The sequence below is a fragment of the Oncorhynchus keta genome, chromosome 4 (assembly GCF_023373465.1).
Source record: "Oncorhynchus keta strain PuntledgeMale-10-30-2019 chromosome 4, Oket_V2, whole genome shotgun sequence".
Classification (NCBI taxonomy): domain Eukaryota; kingdom Metazoa; phylum Chordata; class Actinopteri; order Salmoniformes; family Salmonidae; genus Oncorhynchus; species Oncorhynchus keta.
In genome coordinates, this window is record NC_068424.1 from 21,357,828 (window position 1) to 21,379,650 (window position 21,823).

General features: G+C 41.8%; 1 protein-coding gene across 6 annotated transcripts in view; it reads left to right on the forward strand.

Annotated features, from left to right (window-relative positions):
* The window catches only part of scn5lab (sodium channel, voltage gated, type V-like, alpha b), a 207,717-nt gene that overhangs the window by 170,607 nt on the left and 15,287 nt on the right, over positions 1-21,823 (forward strand). For all 6 annotated transcript variants that reach the window (XM_052503848.1, XM_052503846.1, XM_052503849.1 and 3 more), the window contains 2 exons: positions 3,851-3,974; positions 14,957-15,111. In XM_052503848.1, the coding sequence (XP_052359808.1) occupies positions 3,851-3,974; positions 14,957-15,111 (279 nt within the window). The remainder of the gene's footprint in view (positions 1-3,850; positions 3,975-14,956; positions 15,112-21,823) is intronic.

Sequence of the window (21,823 nt, forward strand, 5' to 3'; positions counted from 1 at the left end):
GAATGGAATGTTAGTTAAATGGACTGGTACTCAGACTGAGGGGGTTCAATTCATTTTGCCCGGGCACCGGGCGGTACCGGAGTACCGGAGTGCCAAGTCTAGGACAAAAAGGCTTCTCAACAGTTTTTACCCCCAAGCCATAAGACTCCTGAACAGGTAATTAAATGGCTACCTGGACTATTTGCATTATGTGCCCCCCCCAACCCCTCTTTTTACGCTGCTGCTACTCTCTGTTTATCATATATGCATAGTCACTTTAACTATACATTCATGTACATACTACCTCAATTGGGCCGACCAACCAGTGGTCGGCCGCACATTGGCTGAACGGGCTAACTTCATTGGGTCCCGCCACCCACCACCCGCCAACCCCTCTTTCACGCTACTGCCACTCTCTGTTCCTCATATATGCATAGTCACTTTAACCATATCTACATGTACATACTACCTCAATCAGCCCGACTAACCGGTGTCTGTATGTAGCCTCGCTACTGTATATAGCCTCGCTACTGTATATAGCCTCGCTACTGTATATAGCCTCGCTACTGTATATAGCCTCGCTACTGTATATAGCCTCGCTACTTTTATAGCCTCGCTACTGTATATAGCCTCGCTACTGTATATAGCCTCGCTACTGTATATAGCCTCGCTACTGTATATAGCCTCGCTACTGTATATAGCCTCGCTACTGTATATAGCCTGTCTTTTTACTGTTGTTTTTATTTCTTTACCTACCTATTGTCACCTAATACCTTTTTTTGCACTATTGGTTAGAGCCTGTTTTTGGACGATGTACCATTCTGCTTTGTTGAAAACATGCCGGAGTTGTGCAGATGAATGTTACATTTGAGACGGGCGCGCTTCCCTCCGGGCTTTCGCCCGATGACGTAACGTTCAACTGGGCATCAGTATACTAGTAACAACTTAAGTATTACAAAAATGATATTTGATCAAATAAGCCACATGTTACAAATAAGCCATTCAATGTTTTCTTAAACAAATTCAACTCTCTCATTGACCTCCATACAAACACACAACAACAACAAAATGCCACTTGCTGGAGAAGACAGATTTTGGGCCCAGTTATCCCTCTCACTTCCCCTCATCCTCTCTGGTTTGACTCACAAATGTCAGTTACTGTATTTACTATAGCTTCCGCCGTGTCATTTCATAAATGCCGGATCTCTATGGCAAGATGCATCATTCACCCAAGTTTTGTCAAAATCAGGCTAGTTCTGTCTGAGATAATTGCGTGTGACTAACATACAAACAAATGGACAGACGAACAGATAAACAGACGAACGGACGGAGACCGATCCACAGTTCCCTTCTCGATTTCATGGTAGAGGACAATTAATAGTTACAATAGGTTAGCAGCAGGCAAACAGCGACTCCGCTCTTGTTTTTACTATGAAGAGTCTATGCAGCCGAGGCAGACACGGGCTCGTCCCTTTCACAACACCTCAACATCAAAGTATGGCTGGGAGGGTGTGATAGAAAAAAGCAGCGCCCTGCGTTAGCTCGCACCTGGGACAAATCTCCCATATGAGCTGTATTGCCACAGCCAGCTGAAAGACTGGGGAAATTTAGATGGGATTGTTTCACCTCTGACGCCCACCTTACCTCTTCTTCAGTCAACTGTCTGTCTATCTGATTCATCACTACAGGGGCCAAGGCCCGGACCACTTTTTACACTTCGGAGGGAAGGGTGTGTGTGCATGTGTGTGTGTTTGTGGAGCCTGGAACCCTAGCTGCTGTTGACCATTCCTCACACCATTGTGCCATTGAGCCCTTGTACATCATAAGCATAGCTTTCTAACTGTAAAGTCAACTCCTTCGCTAATGACTTGATATTGTTTTAGCGGGAGGCTTATGTTGATTATCCCACTAACAGGGTTATTGTGCAAGGCTAATCTTGCTCAGATGATCGTGGAGCTTAACACAGAGAGACCATGCTCATGTTACAGAGCTACATATCCTGCCGGTGTTTTATAGTTCCCTTCTCCTAGAGGGTATACCTCAGCATACTCCACAACATGTGATTGTTATGATACACAAACTCATTTGAAAGACAATTTGGAAATGGTCTTTTCCTTACAAATAAATTATGGGATTTGCATGTTATTGGAAATTCACAGTTGAGTCATTCAGAACTTTCTGAAAGTAATATTATAGCATGAAGATACTGTACTGTATGTATTGCGATGCTTGCATTCTATGTGTCTTACTAGTATGAATAAGAACATCTCGGGCCGCAAAGTGAAGTTGTGGGATTTGGAGAAGAGCAGGAATTGATCGGTGGGAGACACCAGGCAGCTGGTGGGAAGGCTCAGAGGCTCGGGTTCTCCAGGGACCAACGGTTGTGTAACGGCACACAGCTGTGTCCGAGCGCCGCACAGCGCAACCACGACAACGCTGCCACGGCAACAGCCGGGTACATCTCAGATCCCAGAGGCTCTGAGACTGAGGAAATGGGATACATGATTTATCATTTATTGACGGAAAACATGCTTGAAATTGTTTTGGCAGGGATTTTTCTCGTAGCATATCAGTGGCTCTAGTGTAATGTCTAAATAAGGGTGAAAGCCAAGCTTCTTAGAGAAATGGGTATGCAGGCTTTTCCTCCAACCCTGCTGTAACACACCTGATTCAGCTTATCAGCTAATCAAGATCCTGGTAAACAGCTAATTAAAACCAGAATCAGGTATAGCCACTTTTCAGACATCTCCCTATTGTTCATGTTCTATAAAACATACACCTCCGTCTTCGACTCACCAGGTCAAGGATGGTGACGCATTACTTTTGGAGTTTCTCATCAAGCTTCTTGTGTGTGTGTGTGTGTGTGTGTGTGTGTGTGTGTGTGTGTGTGTGTGTGTGTGTGTGTGTGTGTGTGTGTGTGTGTGTGTGTGTGTGTGTGTGTGTGTGTGTGTGTGTGTGTGTGTGTGTGTGTGTGTGTGTGTGTGTGTGTGTGTGTGTGTGTGTGCTTGCATGCGTGAGTGCGTGTGTGGGTGTGCATACGGACACGCACATATGGAGCTCATAGCAATATGAGCCCCACCATGACAGGACCCGAAGTGTGATCACGTGTTAGCCTGCAGGGCGTCAACAACAGGAAGGAAGAGCTAGAGCCAGAAACCAGACAGAATATCCTGGGTAGGATATTCTGTCACATCATCCTGATTACATACACCCGACACTTATTACATAACAGACACACAATGTCAAATGGATGGCATATTATTAAGCAGGGTTACTGAAGTGTGTCTTCAAGTAGCTTGGCAATGTATTTCCTTAGTGCTTACTGTAAAAGGTGAATAATGTAACCTTTAGCTTTACACAGTATACAGTATGTGTGGAGAAACAAATATAACACTGAATACCCATCTAAAGAGTTTCAGGGAGCTTTCCTGTATTCTGTCTAAATATCCAGCCGACTACACCTCTTCTGTCTATCATGCTATAATATCAGTCCAGATCGCTGATAGCTTGATTTGATTTTGCCAGATTAGATTGAAACTAACGCTGCAGATTATAGCTTTCCAAGCAAAAGATTAAGATGTGCTGTAAGTTACAATATGGTAAATGCCACAAAGGTAATACCAGGTTAGGTTCTATATGAGACTTTGTGCCCAGGCTTTATATGCACCAAAACAGAAGTAGTTATTACTGGGAGAATTATAACCTTCTGAATGTTTCTCATAAATGGAGAAAAATACTGAATGACTCTCTCCATATCTACCAGATCCCCTTCTCTTGTCAATAAATCACCAATATAGCAATACACCAGTCATCAATCACCTGATAATAACTATTTTCATCTAGCATGGCTCTGATTGGTTGTTATCCTCAGGTGAAGGATGACATCAGCCTATCCGAGGGCAGCACAGTGGATCTGAGGAAGCCAGGGGAGGAAGAGGATGAGTATTCAGAGATGGCCGAAGAGACCATGGATCCTGACAACTGCTTCCCTGATGGTAAGTTTATTTGACTTTATTGTTACATTACTGTCAGGTGAGTCCCATTGAGATTGTGTTGCTAAGCGGTGGGTTTAGATCCCACTTCTGACGCCAAATGTCGGTAAGGAGACAGGACACCATTATGTTTGCTTCAGAACATCTTTACTCAAATAAAACGGAATGTGTTGTACTGTATTACATCATGCTTCAAAGAAATTCATTGTATTTTTAAGGGAGTGGCACCAAGAGGTAGCAGCATGAAAAAGCATACAGCTTACAATTTACATGCACTAGTAATGTATTACTAGTGATACATGTGACCAAGAAAATACAAGTATAAGCAAGCATATTTAAGGAATATTATTTAATGTAATGTTTGGAGAGAAAAAAAACAAGATGGGCAACTTGAAATCAAAACAGAGACAGAAACACGTCAAACAGGTTGAATTAATATGTTTCTATCAAATTTCAAATGTGTATAATAATGTGCCATGATGGTGGGGATAACGTTGCAATCCAGCCTAAACATTTGTATATTTTTAACAGCTTACATTAGTAGAGGGTTTGACTCACTCTCACTGCAAGCCTGAATCTAAACATTTACACTGGGCTACCCCAAACAGTTGGCTTTCGGCTTCAAGTGGAGGCCATTTGATATAAAACATTAAAGAATGAAGTGACATTTGAACGGGTAATGGCGCATTAAATTGAATGTCCTGTGTCAGCAGAGATTTGAAAAGGCGTCTCAGACACTAAATGGACTCTGGTTAATTTGATGATGACTGACTACCTGAATTAAATTTGGTCGCAACTAATCAACTCCCTCAGACGGTCTGAGGTAACTTAGACCAATCGCGTGATGTCTCCGAGACAATCATGGTAAATGACTGAGCGTACACTGAAACAGTCAGCAGTAGATGAGTGTACATTGAAAGGATCAACGTTGTTGGGGGTTGTTCCAAAAAGCTTTTGAAATGTTCATGTTAGAGCGTGAAGGTCATTACTGAAGGTATTGTGAACGTTGACACATATTTTGAACCAAGATTTGATTAGGGGATCACGCTCTTTAATGATGCATCCATTTTTACACACCTATTGACTAGTTGTGGTGGGAAGTCATTTAGTTGTTAGTGTTTTTAGGTTTGTGTTTAAAGGTGTTTCCTGAATGCCGACACTGATAGGTTTTTACTGAATACAGTCTGACTTGTGTATGGGGTATCATATTACTATATGTACATGTTCATTTGACTACACAGGGAGCACAGTATCCATAGAAACAACCATTGCACCATAACTCCTTTAATAATGTGGACTACAATAGAGGCTGAAACCTTCTATCCCTTTCAGTGTAATACCTCATAACGCTAGTAAACACAGGGGAGTGGGTTGTGGGTAGTCTTACACAGGGGCTTTATATAAGGTGACTTAATAATATACAAAATGCAAGCCGTTTCAGGAGAAGACCCAGATGCAGACAGGGTCGAAGTAACAAAAGTGTATTACTAGAACAGGGGACAGGCAAAACGACAGGTCAAGGGCAGGCAGAGGTCAGTAATCCAGATCAGAGTCCAAAAAGTACAGAATGGCAGGCAGTCTCGGGGTCAGGGCAGGCAGAGGTCAATAATCCAGGGTGGTGTGACAAGGTACAGAACGGCAGGCAGGCTCAGGGTCAGGGCGGGCAGAATGGTCAAAACTGGGAAAAATAGAAAACAGGAACTCGAAACAGACAGGAGCAGAGGGGGAAACGCTGGTAGGCTTGACGAACAAAACAAACTGGCAACAGACAGAGAACACAGGTATAAATACACTGGGGATAATAGGGAAGATAGGTGACACCTCTAGGGGGGTGGAGACAAGCACAAAGACTGGTGAAACAGATCAGGGTGTGACAAGCCTAATGGTTTGGGTACATCACCATGGAAATCCATTTGTGTTCCTTGGACGCAACCAGGACTCTGATCTAGGGCTGTGGCGGTCATGAAATTTCGTCAGCCGATGATTGTCAAGCAAATAACTGTCGGTCTCACGGTAATTGACTGTTAATTAACATAAACACATCTAGCATCTCCTGGCTTCCACACAATAAATCCATTACTTATTTTATACAGGTCTAAAGAAGGATGATATGAAGAAAATGTAGTCTATTTCAGAAGAACAGAATAGCATACTCTGAGCTGTCCTTATGTTAGGTCGTGATGTGGCTATGCCAAATGGCTGTGGGCTACACTAGTTCAATTATCAGACAAGATTTGCTTATAAGATTGGCTTATTTTATATTATTTTATAGTGTGAAGAAAACAATTGAACTAAACTGAATAAATAAAATAAAATATAAAGATTTTCTCCAAATGATTTGAGGGAGAGTGCACTGTGTTGAGTGGTTAACAAGGAAATAGGTACTCCTATATGCTTAATTTAGAGTTATTAATCTAACTTTAGTTGTTCTACAAACGTTGGGCTATATGTTTAGATTTTTTTCTAATGATGATTTTTTTTTAAAGTTGCTTGAAAGGCATGAGCTCAACTTTGTTTTTTGCACAGGCTGTACACACTCCAATAGTCTCTCATTCACAATTTGACAAGCACTTGATAATGCCTTGAATTTCACAGCGGCATCCCCTTTGTGGCCGTAATGCACCCTAAACAAATCCATGCTTTTGAGGCTGGAGTGCTGCGTTGTGCCCTTCTCCCTGAGCGTGCTGTGCAATCCGAAGTGTCTCTCACTCACACAGCTCTCCATCACGTGATCGGGTCTTTCTCACAGGCTACAAGTTAAGACAGACACATCGGGGACGCAACTGCTCTGCTGCGAGGTGCATATTGAAGATATTGGATGAACTGTCCACATTTACTTTTCATCAGCCAACAAGATGAGTAGGTCTAACGACCAGCAAAAGCACTAGCCTATGTCAATCTACTGTCCCCCATAGTACAAAAGTTGACCTATTCTATTCTGTGTAATAAATAAATATCCCAAACCGATCCCAAATTAATACAACCAATAGCATCAACAACAAAAAATGTATGCTATGTGGCTGACGCAACAGATCAGAATGTTTAGATTAGAGTGTTATTATGCATGTAATGCCTTTATTATAAAGGTGCATTTTTATGGTAAAAAATATCTTCCCCAAGTCACAAAAAAAGTCTGTTTCTTATGCTGGGCATCATTCACAAGTGATAATGTATAAGTGATAGGCTAATATTGTCACCCATCAGACTATTCTTGATTTCATTTTGTCTTTACATACACTAAATAATATATGTGTGACATTTGTTATGATTTAGAATGGGCTGTATCGAAACATGCAGCTGTATCGAAACAGGGGCAGTGTAAAAATACATGTCATCTATTCACTTAATAAAATGAAAAAGAAACCCTGTGGTATATTTTCATGCCAGCCAGGCAGTCTATACTCCTGTTGTAAATATAAGCAATGTGCTTAATATTAAGAAAGTTGAGCAATAAATATAGTAGGCCTAGCCTATAGAAAGCTCATGGGATCCTCCTCTTTTTATTAACGGCCATCACTCAGTTTTCTTCCGCATTTGCATAGCCTATAGAAATGTTGCGCAACATGAGCTCTCATGAAGTGTTTGATTAGATTCTTGAATACATTTGCATTGATGTCAGAGTGGTTAGAGGTACAATAGAGTGCTGAGTACCAGGCAGTTAGCAAGGTTGGTAGGCTACCAATGAACAACAGCATCAGAGCTTGGAGAAGCCTAATTACCGTGACTAAACGGTCATGTGGAATTTGACTGCCTTCATGACTTGGGACCCCCGGTGCAGCGGTAATATGGTCACCACAACAGCCCTACTCTGATCCCGCCATTACCGCAGGCTCTTAGTGACACAATGATTTATTACCAATCATGTGATACTCACAGTAGGCTTCATGAGTCACTGTTTGTTTACTAGATGTGGCCCCAAAAAAGACTACTTGGACATGGCAGCATGTGCTCCCTGGAAGGCCCAAAAGGGGAGTCGTAAGCTGGGTGGTTCCAGCCATGAATGCTGATTGGCTGACAGCCATAGTATATCAGACATTATAAACTGGGTGGTTTGAGCCCTGAATACTGATGTGCTGACAGCGTGGTATATCAGACTGTATACCACGCGTATGACAAAACATGTATATTTAATGCTCTAATTACTTTGGTAACCAGTTTATAATAGCAATAAAGCACCTCAAGGGTTTGTGGTATATGGCCAATATACCACGGCTAAGGGCCTTATAGCTTAAGTATACCACAGGTATGACAAACCATTTATTTTTACTCCTATAATTACGTTGGTAACCAGTCTATAATAGCTATAAGGCACTGGAGGGTTTTGTTGTATATGGCCAATATAGACCCGCATGGGCTGTATCCAGGCACTCCACATTGCGTCGTGCCTAAGAACAGCCCTTGGCCATATACAACACCCTATATGGCCTTATTGCTTAAATATAGTATAGTTATGCCCAATAAAGGCATGTAGTAGTATGCTATTCCATTTCCACACCACTGTTACGGTCTCCATGGCAATACTAAGAACACTACATGTTTCTGTGCTTCCCCAAAATTGAAAAACTATCCTGAGATGGAGCAGGAGTACTGTCACTGGAGCATAGTTGAAGAGGCCATATTTACATGGCCGCATTTCACACATTTCTGGGTTGCGTAAGAAGGACAAAATGGCGGCGCTCCACCATAATACACAAAATAAATCAAATTAGATAAATCATGGAGCTATGTGGGTCGTTCCATGAAAAGAGTGCCTTGTACAGTACGTCCCTTTGGTATTTTAACATGAAAAGCCTGTTATAATAAATGAAGTACACTTTAATATAGACCACATGGAGAATTCATTAAATGAAGAAAGACTTACGAAAGTGCAAAACTTCTGCATTTTGACATGTCCCTCCATGCACTCTCTGTCACTTCTAGGAAGATTTGAACCCACTTAACCCAAAAATGTCTGTAAGTTTTCACTATCATTATCATTATCATGTCATTATATTATCACTATCGTATAAGATCATCAGCAGACTCCATCACCATCATCTACCATACTCTGACCAGCTCTCTCCGCTCAAGCCATGAACTGACCTTCTCTATCTTTGTGGGACGCAGCTTTCAAAGACTTGGCCTCTATTGGTTGACCTGTCATGATATATTTCTTGATTGTTCTTTGCTCTTGAAGTGCTTTGAAATTCTATTTAAAAAAGTGCATTAGAAATGTAATGCATTATTATTATCATTGTAAAGCCCTAGTTATTTTGTTGCTTAGACAAAGTCATTTCTGAAGATTATTATTTACTTGTCAATCCCGTTATTAACAGGGTAACTTCATTTGGCACTTAATAGGCAATTACTATGGTATTTTTTTTTATTTGACCTCTTGAAAGGGGAAAACTAGGTTTTTATAAAGTTGAACATGTGCTCTTTATGACAGAATGAAAAAATAAGGTGAAATTCCCCCCAAAAATGTTCCAACATTCAATTGTCAAAAGGCACTGAAATGGTGGAACATCCCGTGTATTGGGACATTACAGCAGCCTAACAATTCCTCTATCTTCTACACTCTTGGAAAAAAGGGTTCCAAAATGGTTCTGTGGCTGTCCCCATAAGATAAACAGGTGATAGTTGTTGTTACTGTTATTACTGGATCCGAATAGTATGGGATTTAACCATCGTACCTGACCCTGTTGTATATTCAACTAAATAAGTTGGCTAAAGCGGAAAGAGTGACACCTAGGCTACATGTGATTTAGGTGAAAATTATGTAATGTCACCCACGGCAATACAGTATATTCCAATGCATCATCTTTCATTTTGATGGAATACTGTATGTAGACTAATTCGTAAACCTTTAATACGTTTTTTTTTCTATTTAAAGACAGTCCAGCTCTGTTGAGTGTAAACTATCAAGTTGACAACATAAAGGAGGCCATTTTATAAACTCAACAGCTTGGGCTGTTACCTCTCTGTTGAAAGAAGCATGGAGTTCCTTAGGTTAAGGTTCATCAGGGTTTCAGAGCTAGAGGAGGCAGCACTAGCACTGTAGTTTAGCTGGGGCAGCTCCAGTGCCTTCAGTAAAGAATTCATACCCCCCCTCAGGGGTGCGTGCTCAGTCCCCTCCTGCTCCCTGTTCACCCACGGCTGCATGGCCAGGCACGACTCAGTCACACATTTTGTTGTGTGACAGCCTGAATTAAAAATAGATCATTCAATATATGTTCTTTCTCACCTATCTACACACAATAACACAATGAAAAACTGAAAACATGTTTTTAGAGATATTTTTGCAAATGCATTGAAAATAAAATACAGAAATATACTACATGACCAAAAGTATGTGGATACCTGCTCGTCGAACATCTCATTCCAAAATCATGGGCATTATTATGGAGTTGGTCCCCCCTTTGCTGCTATAACAGCCTCCACTCTTCTGGGGAAGGCTTTCCACTAGATGTTGGAACATTGTTGCAGGGACTTGCTTCCATTCAGTCACAAGAGCATTAGTGAGGTCGGGTGTTGAGCGATGATGGGCGATTAGGCCTGACTCGCAGTTGGTGTTCCAATTCATCCCAAAAGTGTTTGATGGGGTTGATGTCAGGGCTCTGTGCAGGCCAGTCATGTTCTTCCACGTCAATCTGGACAAACCATTTCTGTATGACATTGCTTTGTGCACGAGGGCATTGTCATGCTGAAACAGGAAAGGGCCTTCCCCAAACTGTTGCCACAAAGTTGGAAGCACAGAATTGTCTAGAATGTCATTGTATGCTGTAGCGTTAAAGAAAACACAGCCTCGGACCATTATTCCTCCTCCACAAAACTTTACAGTCGGCACTATGCATTGGGGCATGTAGCATTGTCCTGGCATCCGCCAAACCCTGATTCGTCTGTTGGACTGCCAGATTGCGAAGCGTGATTCATCACATCCAGAGAATGTGTTTCCACTGCTCCAGAGTCCAATGGCGGCAAGCTTTACACCACTCCAGCCGACGCTTGGCATTGCGCATGGTGATCTTAGGCTTATGTGCAGCTGCTCGGCCATGGACACCCATTTCATGAAGCTCCCGATGAACAGTTATTGTGCTGACGTTGCTTCCAGAGGCAGTTTGAACTCGGTAGTGAGTGTTGCAACCGAGGACAGATGATTTTTACAAGCTACAGACGAATTCTCGACGGTCCCGTTCTGTGAGCTTGTGTGGTTTACACTTCACTATAACAGCACTTACAGTTGACCGGGGCAGCTTTAGCAAGGCAGAAATTTGACAAACTGACCTTCGGGAAAGGTGGCATTCCTAGGACGTTGAATGTCACTGAGCTCTTCAGTAAGGCCATTCTACTGCCAATGTTTGTCTGTGGAGATTGCATGGCCGTGTGCTCAATGTTATACTCCTGTCAGCAACGGGTGTGGCTGAAATAGCCAAATCCACTAATTTGAAGGGGTGTCCACATACTTTGTATACATAGTGTGTTTCATTCACACCCCTGAGTCAATACTTTGTAAAAGCACCTTTGGCAGCGATTACAGGTGTCTTTCTGGGTAATTCTCTAAGAGCTTTCCACACCTGGATTGTGCAACATTTGCCAATGATTATTTTCAAAATTCTTCAAGCTCTGTCAGATTGGTTGTTGATCATTGCTACACAACCATTTTCGGGTCTTACCATAGATTTTCAAGTAGATTTAAAACTGTAACTCTGCCACAACATTCACTGTCTTCTTGGTAAGCAACTCCCGTGTAGATTTGGCCTTGTGTTTTAGGTTATTGTCCTGCTGAAAGGTAAATTCATCTCCCAGTGTCAGGTGGAAAGCAGACTGAACCAGGTTTTTGCCTGTGTTTAGCTCCATTTAATTTATTTTTTATCCTAAAAAAAACTCCCCAGTCCTTAACAATTACAAGGATACTCATAACATGATGCAGCCACTACTATGCTTGAAAATATGGAATGGTACTCAGTAATGTGTTGTATTGGATTTGCCCCAAACAAAGTTAATTTGCTTGCAAATATGATGCATGTTTTGGAATATTTGTATTTTGTACAGGCTTCCTTCTTTTCACTCTGTCAATTAGGTTAGTATTGTGGAGTAACTGTAATGTTGTTGATTCATCCTCAGTTTTCTCCTATCACAGTCAACTCTGTAACTGTTTTAAAGTCACCATTGGCCTCATGGTAAAATCCTTGACTGTTTTCCTTCTTTCCGGCAACTGAGTTAGGAGGACGCCTGAATCTTTGTAGTGACTGGATGTGTTCATACACCATCCAACGTGTAATTAATAACTTCACCATGCTCAAAGGGATATTCAATGTCTGTTTTTTTACCTATCTACCTATAGGTGCTCTTCTTTGCGAGTCACTGGAAAACTTCCCTTGTCTTTGTGGTTGAATCTGTGTTTATAATTCACTGCTCGGCAGATAATTATATGTGTGGGGTATAGAGATGAGGTAGCCATTCAAAAAATAATGTTAAATACTATTATTGCACACAGAGTGAGTCCATGCAAACGTATTATGTGACTTGTTAAGCAAAGGGGTTGAATACTTATTGACTGAAGACTTTTCAGCTTTAAAATTCGTATTAATTGGGTATATTTAAAAAAAAATCCACTTTGACATTATGGGGTATTGTGTGGAGGCCAGTGACAAAACATCTCAATGGGGGAAAAGTCAAGGGGAATAGTTTTGGGAAGCAATGTACATGAGGACCCATGTTTACGTTTAAGGCGTTCACTATGTCACATTGGTTGTGTCAAGCTTCGACTCTCTTGCTCAGTGCCATGACTAATGGCTTCTCATGCAAAATGACCACCAACCTAACAAACCAAAACTCTCTGGACTTGCCTAATGATAGTTTGAGGGACTAAATCAGGGAGGGACCCTTCATACACTCAGAGAAAAGGTAGCATCATTTCAGCAAAGGCATTTTGCATTCTTTGTACGCTCAAAGAACCCAAAAATCTACATCCCATAGGAAATGCCTTTAATCCAAAGTCTAACTGTATATCGACAGGCCGATAAGTGTAAATGTTAGTCAATAGGGCCTCTTGATTTCTTCTTGACGGCTGTTATTTGCCTGGCAGATGTCGGCGCCAGGGGCGCTAAATCGTCCTCGGCTTCCAAGAAAGACCGTGAGAGCGTCGTTACAAATTGAGTTGCAAGTGGTCCGTTACCATAATCCCGTAATTATTAAGCTTACAGGCAATACATTCATTTGGACGGGGGGCTCAGATGACTGTAATGGAGGAGTCCGGGTCGACTCGGAGGACATTATGGGTCGTCGTCTAAAATGCGATTTCATAGCAGCCAGCCTGAGCCATTGTTCTGGCTGGAAAGCTTTTAAAGAGTCATTGATACCAGGAATGTGTCGCTCCAAAACCACTGTAACGAACTTCAACTTCTTTTTCGTCTGATGATGAGTAGGAAGGATCGGACCAAAATGCAGCGTTGTAAGTGTCCATGATAATTTATTATATCAGAACACAAGAAAATACAAAATAACAAAGTGAAGGAAAGAAATGAAAATCTAAACAGTTCTGTATGGTGAAAACACAGACACAGAAAACAACTACCCACAAACACAGGTGGGAACAGGCTACCTAAGTATGGTTCTCAATCAGAGACAACGATAGACAGCTGCCTCTGATTTGGAACCATACCAGGCCAAACACAGAAATACAAAACATAGAACAAAAACATAGAATGCCCTCCCCAACTCATGCCCTGACCAAACCAAAAATAGAGACATAAAAAAGTAACTAAGGTCAGGACGTGACAGTACCCCCAAAGGTGCGGACTCCGGCCGCAAAACCTGAACCTATAGGGGAGGGTCTGGGTGGGCATTTCACCGCGGTGGCGGCTCTGGTGCGGGACGTAGACCCCACTCCACCTTAGTCTGGGCCCACTTATGTTGTGCCTCTGGAGTGGCGACCCTCGCCGCCGACCTCGGACTGGGGACCCTTACCGTGGGCCCCAAATAGAAGGGCGGCTCTGGCGGCTCCAGACTGACGGGCGGCTCTGGCGGCTCCGGACTGACGGGCGGCTCTGGCGGCTCCGGACTGACGGGCGGTTCTGTCGGCTACGGACTGACGGGCGGCTCTGGCGGCTCTGGACAGACGGGTGGCTCTGGCAGCTCCGGACAGACGGGCGGCTCTGGCAGCTCCGGACAGACGGGCGGCTCTGGCAGCTTCGGACAGATGGGAGAACCTGGAGGGAGGAAACGGAGAGACAGCCTGGTACGTGGGGCTGCCACAGGACCCACCCGGCTGGGGAGACCTACAGGAGGCCTGGTGCGTGGAGGAGGCACCGGATAGACCGGGCTGTGGGGGAGCATTGGAGCTCTGGTGCGCAGCCTTGGCACCACTCCTCCAGGCTGGATGACCACTCCAGAGCGCAGGCACAGGTTGAACCGAGCTGTGGGGGAGCACTGGAGATCTGGTGCATACCACTTGCACCTCTCCCTTTGGCTCAATACCCACAATCGTCCAGATTTCTATGAAATATGGCCTAGAATTGATTCATTATTAGAAATAAAATAGTTTTCCTTCCCGAAAATTGTAATTAAGTATGTTAAACAAACTTTTCTGTATTTGAATGGTGTGGAAGTACCACAACAACAGAATGGTGTGGGCATATAATGGTCATAAAAAAATATTCAGTAGACCTGATTGGACAGCTCAGCCAATGAGCCAACATGACATCATGATTTATGAGGAAATAGCATGTTTATTTTTTATTTTTGTGTGTTTTTCTTAAACTGTTTCTTCTCCAATTTATGCTTTGGTCACAAATATGAGTATAGGATTGGTCAACAACATTATTTAATTGTGAGTTAACAGAATATAACAGATTTTCACTGGACAATTAATTTAAATGCATCTGGAAAATGTTGGCCTTCAATACAAATTTGAAGAAAGAGACATGATGTGTCACAACACTTGTCATTAACTAGAATTTTAATTCTCTCTTTCAAACATAGATTTTTCTCTCTATCTCCCCCAGTGTGCGTACGCCATTTCCAGTGCTGTGATATCCAAACCACGGAGGGCCTGGGCCAGGCTTGGTGGCGGTTAAGGAAGACCTGCTTTCAGATCGTGGAGCACAGCTGGTTCGAGTCCTTCATCATATTCATGATCCTGCTGAGCAGCGGTGCTCTGGTGAGCAGTGTGCATGCTGGGTAGGGGTTGTGTGGGAGTGGCACCGGGTGGTTTGCTCTGACTGCTAACTGGTTAATCTGCCAGGGAGAGAAACCGGGGAAGAGGTTGGCACAGAGCAGTCTGACACGGACGGCTACTGTAATATGGTCTCAGGCTTTGTGAGATGTTTGTTACCAATGTGTTCCCTCTAAACAGCGCGCAGCTCCCCTCAGACTGTAGCGCAGAAGAAATATGAGCCAACGCAGATAAGCACGAAATTGAACTTCACCCAACTTTCTACAGTTTTCTCCTTTAGTTAACACTATTAACATTTCGCTCTGCTGTGAGAATTATAATCGAATCAATGCAATATTAGACATTTTCAATGTAATATACCGAAACAAAACTAACTATGCAATATCTACAGTGAGGGAAAATAGTATTTGAACCCCTGCTGATTTTGTACGTTTGCCCACTGACAAAGAAATGATAAATTATCTATAATTGTAATGGTAGGTTTATTTGAACAGTGAGAGACAGAATTACAACAAAAAAATACAGAAAAACGCATGCCAAAAATGTTATAAATTTATTTTCCTTTTAATAAGGGAAATAAGTATTTGACCCTTCTGCAAAACATGACTTAGTACTTGGTGGCAAAATCCTTGTTGGCAATCACAGAGGTCAGACGTTTCTTGTAGTTGGCCACCAGGTTTACACACATCTCAGGATGGATTTTGTCCCACTTCTCTTTGCAGATCTTCTCCAAGTCATTAAGGTTTCGAGGCTGACGTTTGGCAACTCGAACCTTCAGCTCCCTCCACAGATTTTCTATTGGATTAAGGTCTGGAGACTGGCTAGGCCACTCCAGGACCTTAATGTGCTTCTTCTTGAGCCTCTCCTTTGTTGCCTTGGCCGTGTGTTTTGGGTCATTGTCATGCTGGAATACCCATCCACGACTCATTTTCAATGCCCTGGCTGAGGGAAGGAGGTTCTCACCCATGGATAGACAGTACATGGCCCCGTCCATCGTCAGTTTGATGCGGTGAAAGTTGTCCTGTCCCCTTAGCAGAAAAACACCCCCAAAGCTTAATGTTTCCACCTCCATTTTTGACGGTGGAGATGGTGTTCTTGGGGTCATAGGCAGCATTCCTCCTCCTCTAAACACGGCGAGTTGAGTTGATGCCAAAGAGCTCCATGTTGGTCTCATCTGAGCACAACACTTTCACCCAGTTTTCCTCTAAATCATTTAGATGTTCATTGGCAAACTTCAGACGGGCATGCATATGTGCTTTCTTGAGCAGGGAGACCTTGCTGGCGCTGCAGGATTTCAGTCCTTCACATCGTAGTGTGTTACCAATTGTTTTCATTGTGACTATGGTCCCAGCTGCCTTTAGATCATTGACAAGATCCTTCTGTGTAGTTCTGGGCTGATTTTCTGGATTGTTTTCTCTCATTTTGTCTGTCATAGTTGAAGTGTACCTATGATGGAAATGACAGGCCTCTCTCATCTTTTTAAGTGGGAGAACTTGCACAATTGATGGCTGACTAAATACTTTTTTTGCCCCACTGTATATATATATATATATATATATATATATATATATATATATATATATATATATATATATATATATATATATACAGTGCCTTGCGAAAGTATTCGGCCCCCTTGAACTTTGCGACCTTTTGCCACATTTCAGGCTTCAAACATAAAGATATAAAACTGTATTTTTTTGTGAAGAATCAACAACAAGTGGGACACAATTATGAAGTGGAACGACATTTATTGGATATTTCAAACTTTTTTAACATATCAAAAACTGAAAAATTGGGCGTGCAAAATTATTCAGCCCCTTTACTTTCAGTGCAGCAAACTCTCTCCAGAAGTTCAGTGAGGATCTCTGAATGATCCAATGTTGACCTAAATGACTAATGATGATAAATACAATCCACCTGTGTGTAATCAAGTCTCCGTATAAATGCACCTGCACTGTGATAGTCTCAAGGTCCGGAAAAGCGCAAAACATCATGAAGAAGAAGGAACACACCAGGCAGATGAAACCAAGGTGAACTTTTGTGAAGAAGTTTAAAAACGTTATGTTTGGATACAAAAATACCTCATCAAGATTTAAACATCCCAGGAGCACTGTCAAACATAATATTGAAATGGAAGGAGTATCAGTTTGGGCCTCCAAATCTACCAAGACCTGGCCATCCCTCTAAACTTTCAGCTCATACAAGGGAAGACTGATCAGAGATGCAGCCAAGAGGCCCATGATCACCTGGATGAACTGCAAAGATCTGAGAGCTGAGGTGGGATTTGACTCTGTCCAAAACATAGGACAACAATCTCAATGGAATATTGCACAAATAAACATATCCAGGTGTTAGAAGAGTGGCAAAGAAGAAAGCCATTTCTGTGGAAAGAACTGAAAACTGTTGTTTAAAGTTTGCCATCCAACCCACTGGGAGACACAGCCAAACATGTGTCTCTCGAAAACTGGAAGAAGGTGCTCTGGGCAGATGAAACCAAAATTGAACTTTTTGGCAACAATGCAAAACGTTATGTTTAAGGGGGCTGAAAATTTTGCAACACACCTTTTCAGTTTTTGATACAACCATTTTTTGAAATATCAAAAATGGTGGTGGCAGCATCATGATTTGGGCCTTGTTGTTGATTCTTCAGCAGGGACAGGGAAGATACAGTTTTATATCTTTATGTTTGGGAAGATGGATGGAGCCAAATACAGGACCATTCTGGAAGAAAACCTGATGGAGTCTGTATAAAAGACCTGAGACTGGGACGGAGATTTGTCTTCCAACAAGACAATGATCCAAAACATAAAGCAAAATCTACAATGGAATTAAAATAATAATTGATCAAATATCCAGGTGTTAGAATGGCCATTTGTAAAAAGTCCAGACCTGGAAATGGCGAGAATCTGTGGAAAGAACTGAAAACTGCTGTTCAGCCACAAATGTCCTGTGTTCCAACCTCACTGAGCTAATCCATGTTTATGTTAATTTTTAGAAAAGGAGGAATGGGAAAAATTTCAGTCTGGCCAGAAACAAAGCAACTCGAAAAACTGATTAGAGACATAAAACTGGCCGACTTAGACAGCTGTAATCGCAGCAAAAGGTGGCGCTACAAAGTATTAACTTAAGTGGGGGCTGCCAGAAACAAATAACTTTTTCTGAAATTTTTCAGTTTTTGATATGTTAAAAAAGTTTGAAATATGCCAATAAATGAAGTTCCACTTCATGATTGTGTCCCACTTTGTTGTTGATTCTTCAAAAAATACAGTTTTATATCTTTATGTTTGAAGCCTGAAATGTGAAAGACAAAAGGTACAAAGTTCAAGGGGAGAAACAAATACTCACAAGACCTCAACTGGCACTTCATTATATATTACATTAGCTACCATTCAAAAGTTTGAGGTCACTTAGAAATGTCCTTGTTTTGAAGGAAAATCTATTTTTTTTGTCCATTAAAATATATAATTGATCATAAATACAGTGTAGACATTGTTCATTTTGTAAATTACTATTGTAGCTGGAAATGGCTGATATTCAATGTTATCAGCCACCATCAGTCCTGTGTTCCAATGGCACGTTGTGTTAGCTAATCCATGTTTATAATTTTAAAAGGTTAATTGATCATTAGAAAACCCTTTTGCAATTATGTTAGCAACTCTGAAAACTCTCGTTCTGATTAAAGAAGCAATAAAACTGGCCTTCTTTAGACTGGTTGAGTATCTGGAGCATCGGCATTTGTGGGTTCGATTACAGGCGCAAAATGGCCAGAAACAAAGAACTTTCTTCTGAAACTCGTCAGTCTATTCTTGTTCTGAGAAATTAGAAATTGCCAAGAAACTGAAGATCTCGTACAACGCTGTGTGCTACTCCCTTCACAGAACAGCGCAAACTGGCTCTAACCAGAATATAAAGAGGAGTGGGAGGCCCCGGTGCACAACTGAGAAAGACAACAAGTACATTAGAGTGTCTAGTTTGAGAAACAAATGCCTCACAAGTCCTCAACTGGCAGCTTCATTAAATAGTACAGTAGCCTACTGTTATGACTTGGTGTTGCACATGTAACCTATAGCCTATTTTAGACAAATGTTATTATTGAATATTGTAAGAGCTTTCATTGTCTGCTTATATGCCCACTTTATTTATCAGACGGTTTTGACTTACTATACAGGGAGAATACTGTAAGAATGGCCCATGTTCTGAATTCTGTTGTTGCAAATTTCAAAAGTTCTGAACAAATAGTTATAATGACTACATCCGTCCTACCTCGCTCATTAATATCTTAATCAAAATTACGGATTGCCTCTCTCTTCGTCATCCCCTTATGCCATAGTTTGTACATCTCAATTGTCAGTAGAAACCACATTTGTGTAAGCAAGTCAGCCATATCAGCTTTGTTTTTTTAAAGGCCGTAAATGAGGCTGAATGAACTGTTTCACTGCCAGACAAGGCTCCGCTGATAGTCAGGTGTATCAGTGGTAAAGGTTCACTCCATTGTGCTGAAAATAAAGCTCTGGTGTTGGGACAGCTTTATGTAGGCCCTAACAGTTTGTGGGCACTGTTATAGTGCAATGAATGTATTGTTAAGTGTTGGGTGGCTTTTTTTACCTTTTATTTTACTAGGCAAGTCAGTTAAGAACAAATTCTTATTTACAATGATGGCCTACCCCGGCCAAACCTAGACAACGCTGGGCCAATTGTGCACATGCCCTATGAGACTCCCAATTACGGCCAGATGTGATACAGCCTGAATTCGAACCAAGGACACTAGTGATGCCTTTTGCACTGAGGCATTACATTATGAGATGCAGTGCCTTAGCCTAATGCGCTAATGCTGGCATGCATCTAACAAATGTTTTGGAGCTTTCCCCACGATAAAATCGCCACTGGTTGCTTCCTACAAGAGCACAACGTGTGCATTTCTAGCCATCTTTGAAAAGTGAGTCAGGTAAAGTTTTTTTTTATGTCTTAAAGAGGAAGTGTTGTATTTTGAGACAATCTTGAATAACCTAAGCTAGCGAATAGGCAGAGCATAGTCTGATTCTCTGTAATAATGGAATGGTGATAATAATTTATTTTAGAAAGTGGTTTCTTGCATCAAACACAACATTTTCAGTCACCTCTTTGTCTGACGGACAAGTGGACAAACAGGTTAATGTCAAGCCCTGCATGTTTTGTTTTTTCAAAAGGCTCATGGAATGTTGGTTGCTACATTGGTTGTAGGCTGAATGACAGAACAGCTATTTCCATTTTAAAATGTTATGGTAGGCCTACATAATGATCAAATAGCCACAGTAGCCTACTTGGGCACCGTTACAACTGTCATTTAAAGCGGGTACAGCATCAGTGTTTATAATAAATGCGAGCCAGAAGTAGCACATCATTTTCACATTATTCAAGCTTGCGGGTCCGCAGACCTGAACTTTGTTCAGTGCCAAAAAAAATGTGAAGGAACATTATTTGTTACTCTTTTTTTTTGCTCTTTCTCTCCACAGTCATTGATTTGCTCTAAGATCGAAGCTATTAAATAAGATAATAATAAGATAATCTCATCAAAAAGAAGGTCAACAATAAACTTGTACCAAAAAAATAATAGTCACAAAGTCCCATATTTGATGACGGGTGGATGTTAACATGGATGGCCGACTCTTGATCAGCGTGTGTGATGTGCTAACCTTGGTCTTAGGTTGTAATAACACTAACACTGACGGGTGTTTTTTGCATGAGCCCTCATACACTATTTCCCAGAGAGCACCCTACAACCCTCCAAGGACTAACACTAACAGCATTATTTCCAGGGTGCAGCTCACAAACAAGGTCAGTGACTCTTTCACCTGCTATTACAATCTAACACCAAGGTTGGCAGGCATGAAATGCCCAACATGGTAGAATTAGCTGATAATTTAAAGCAGGCGAAATTGAATATATACAGTGTATTTAAGACAGAATTGTGGTGTATATGAAAACATTGAATATAAAGTTTCTATTGCAATAAATTGGACACACAGAATCAAGGAATGATTGGTTGAGGTGCAGCTTTTCTTTGCCTCTGCCCGAGCCCTCCTTCTTCTTCTTCCTCCTCAGTGATGTAGTGCATGAGCAGATATGCAGCTGAGGGGAGTCAGGTCAATGATTGGTCAAGCCTTCTCAGCTGTTCTACCAGTGCCGGCCTCTCCCCTCCACCCTGGCCCCTAGCCCATACTGCAACCATCCTCCTACTCCTCCCGCTCCATCTCTGTCCAAGCAGATTGTTGTTTCTCCTGGGTATTACCCGGTCTGTGCCCGTGTGACGTAAATGTAGGGCGCCTGGTGGCCGAGCTCACGAGAGCAGAGCAAACAGTTTCCAATGATGACGCGTCTAGCTGGATAGGGCTCTTGTTCAGCAAAATCCCTCAATTTTGTTTGTTTGTTTGTTGTTTTCCCCCCTCTGAAAGCACTTTCCTTCTTTTACAGAAAACCATGCAGAGGCATATTCTGTATAAAGTATGTTAGTCATTATAATATAAAGAATAGCCACACACTGATGAATGCTCCTGTTGTTTTATTGTGCAACGTGTGTCTATATGACAAAGTCTAATTAATGACACACCTTGTATCACCTGCTTATGTTGAAACTATAAATATCACTGCATTTCTCATGTGGAATAAGCCTGACAAAGACCTTTTGGGTTGAAACATTGTACAATAAACAACAGGG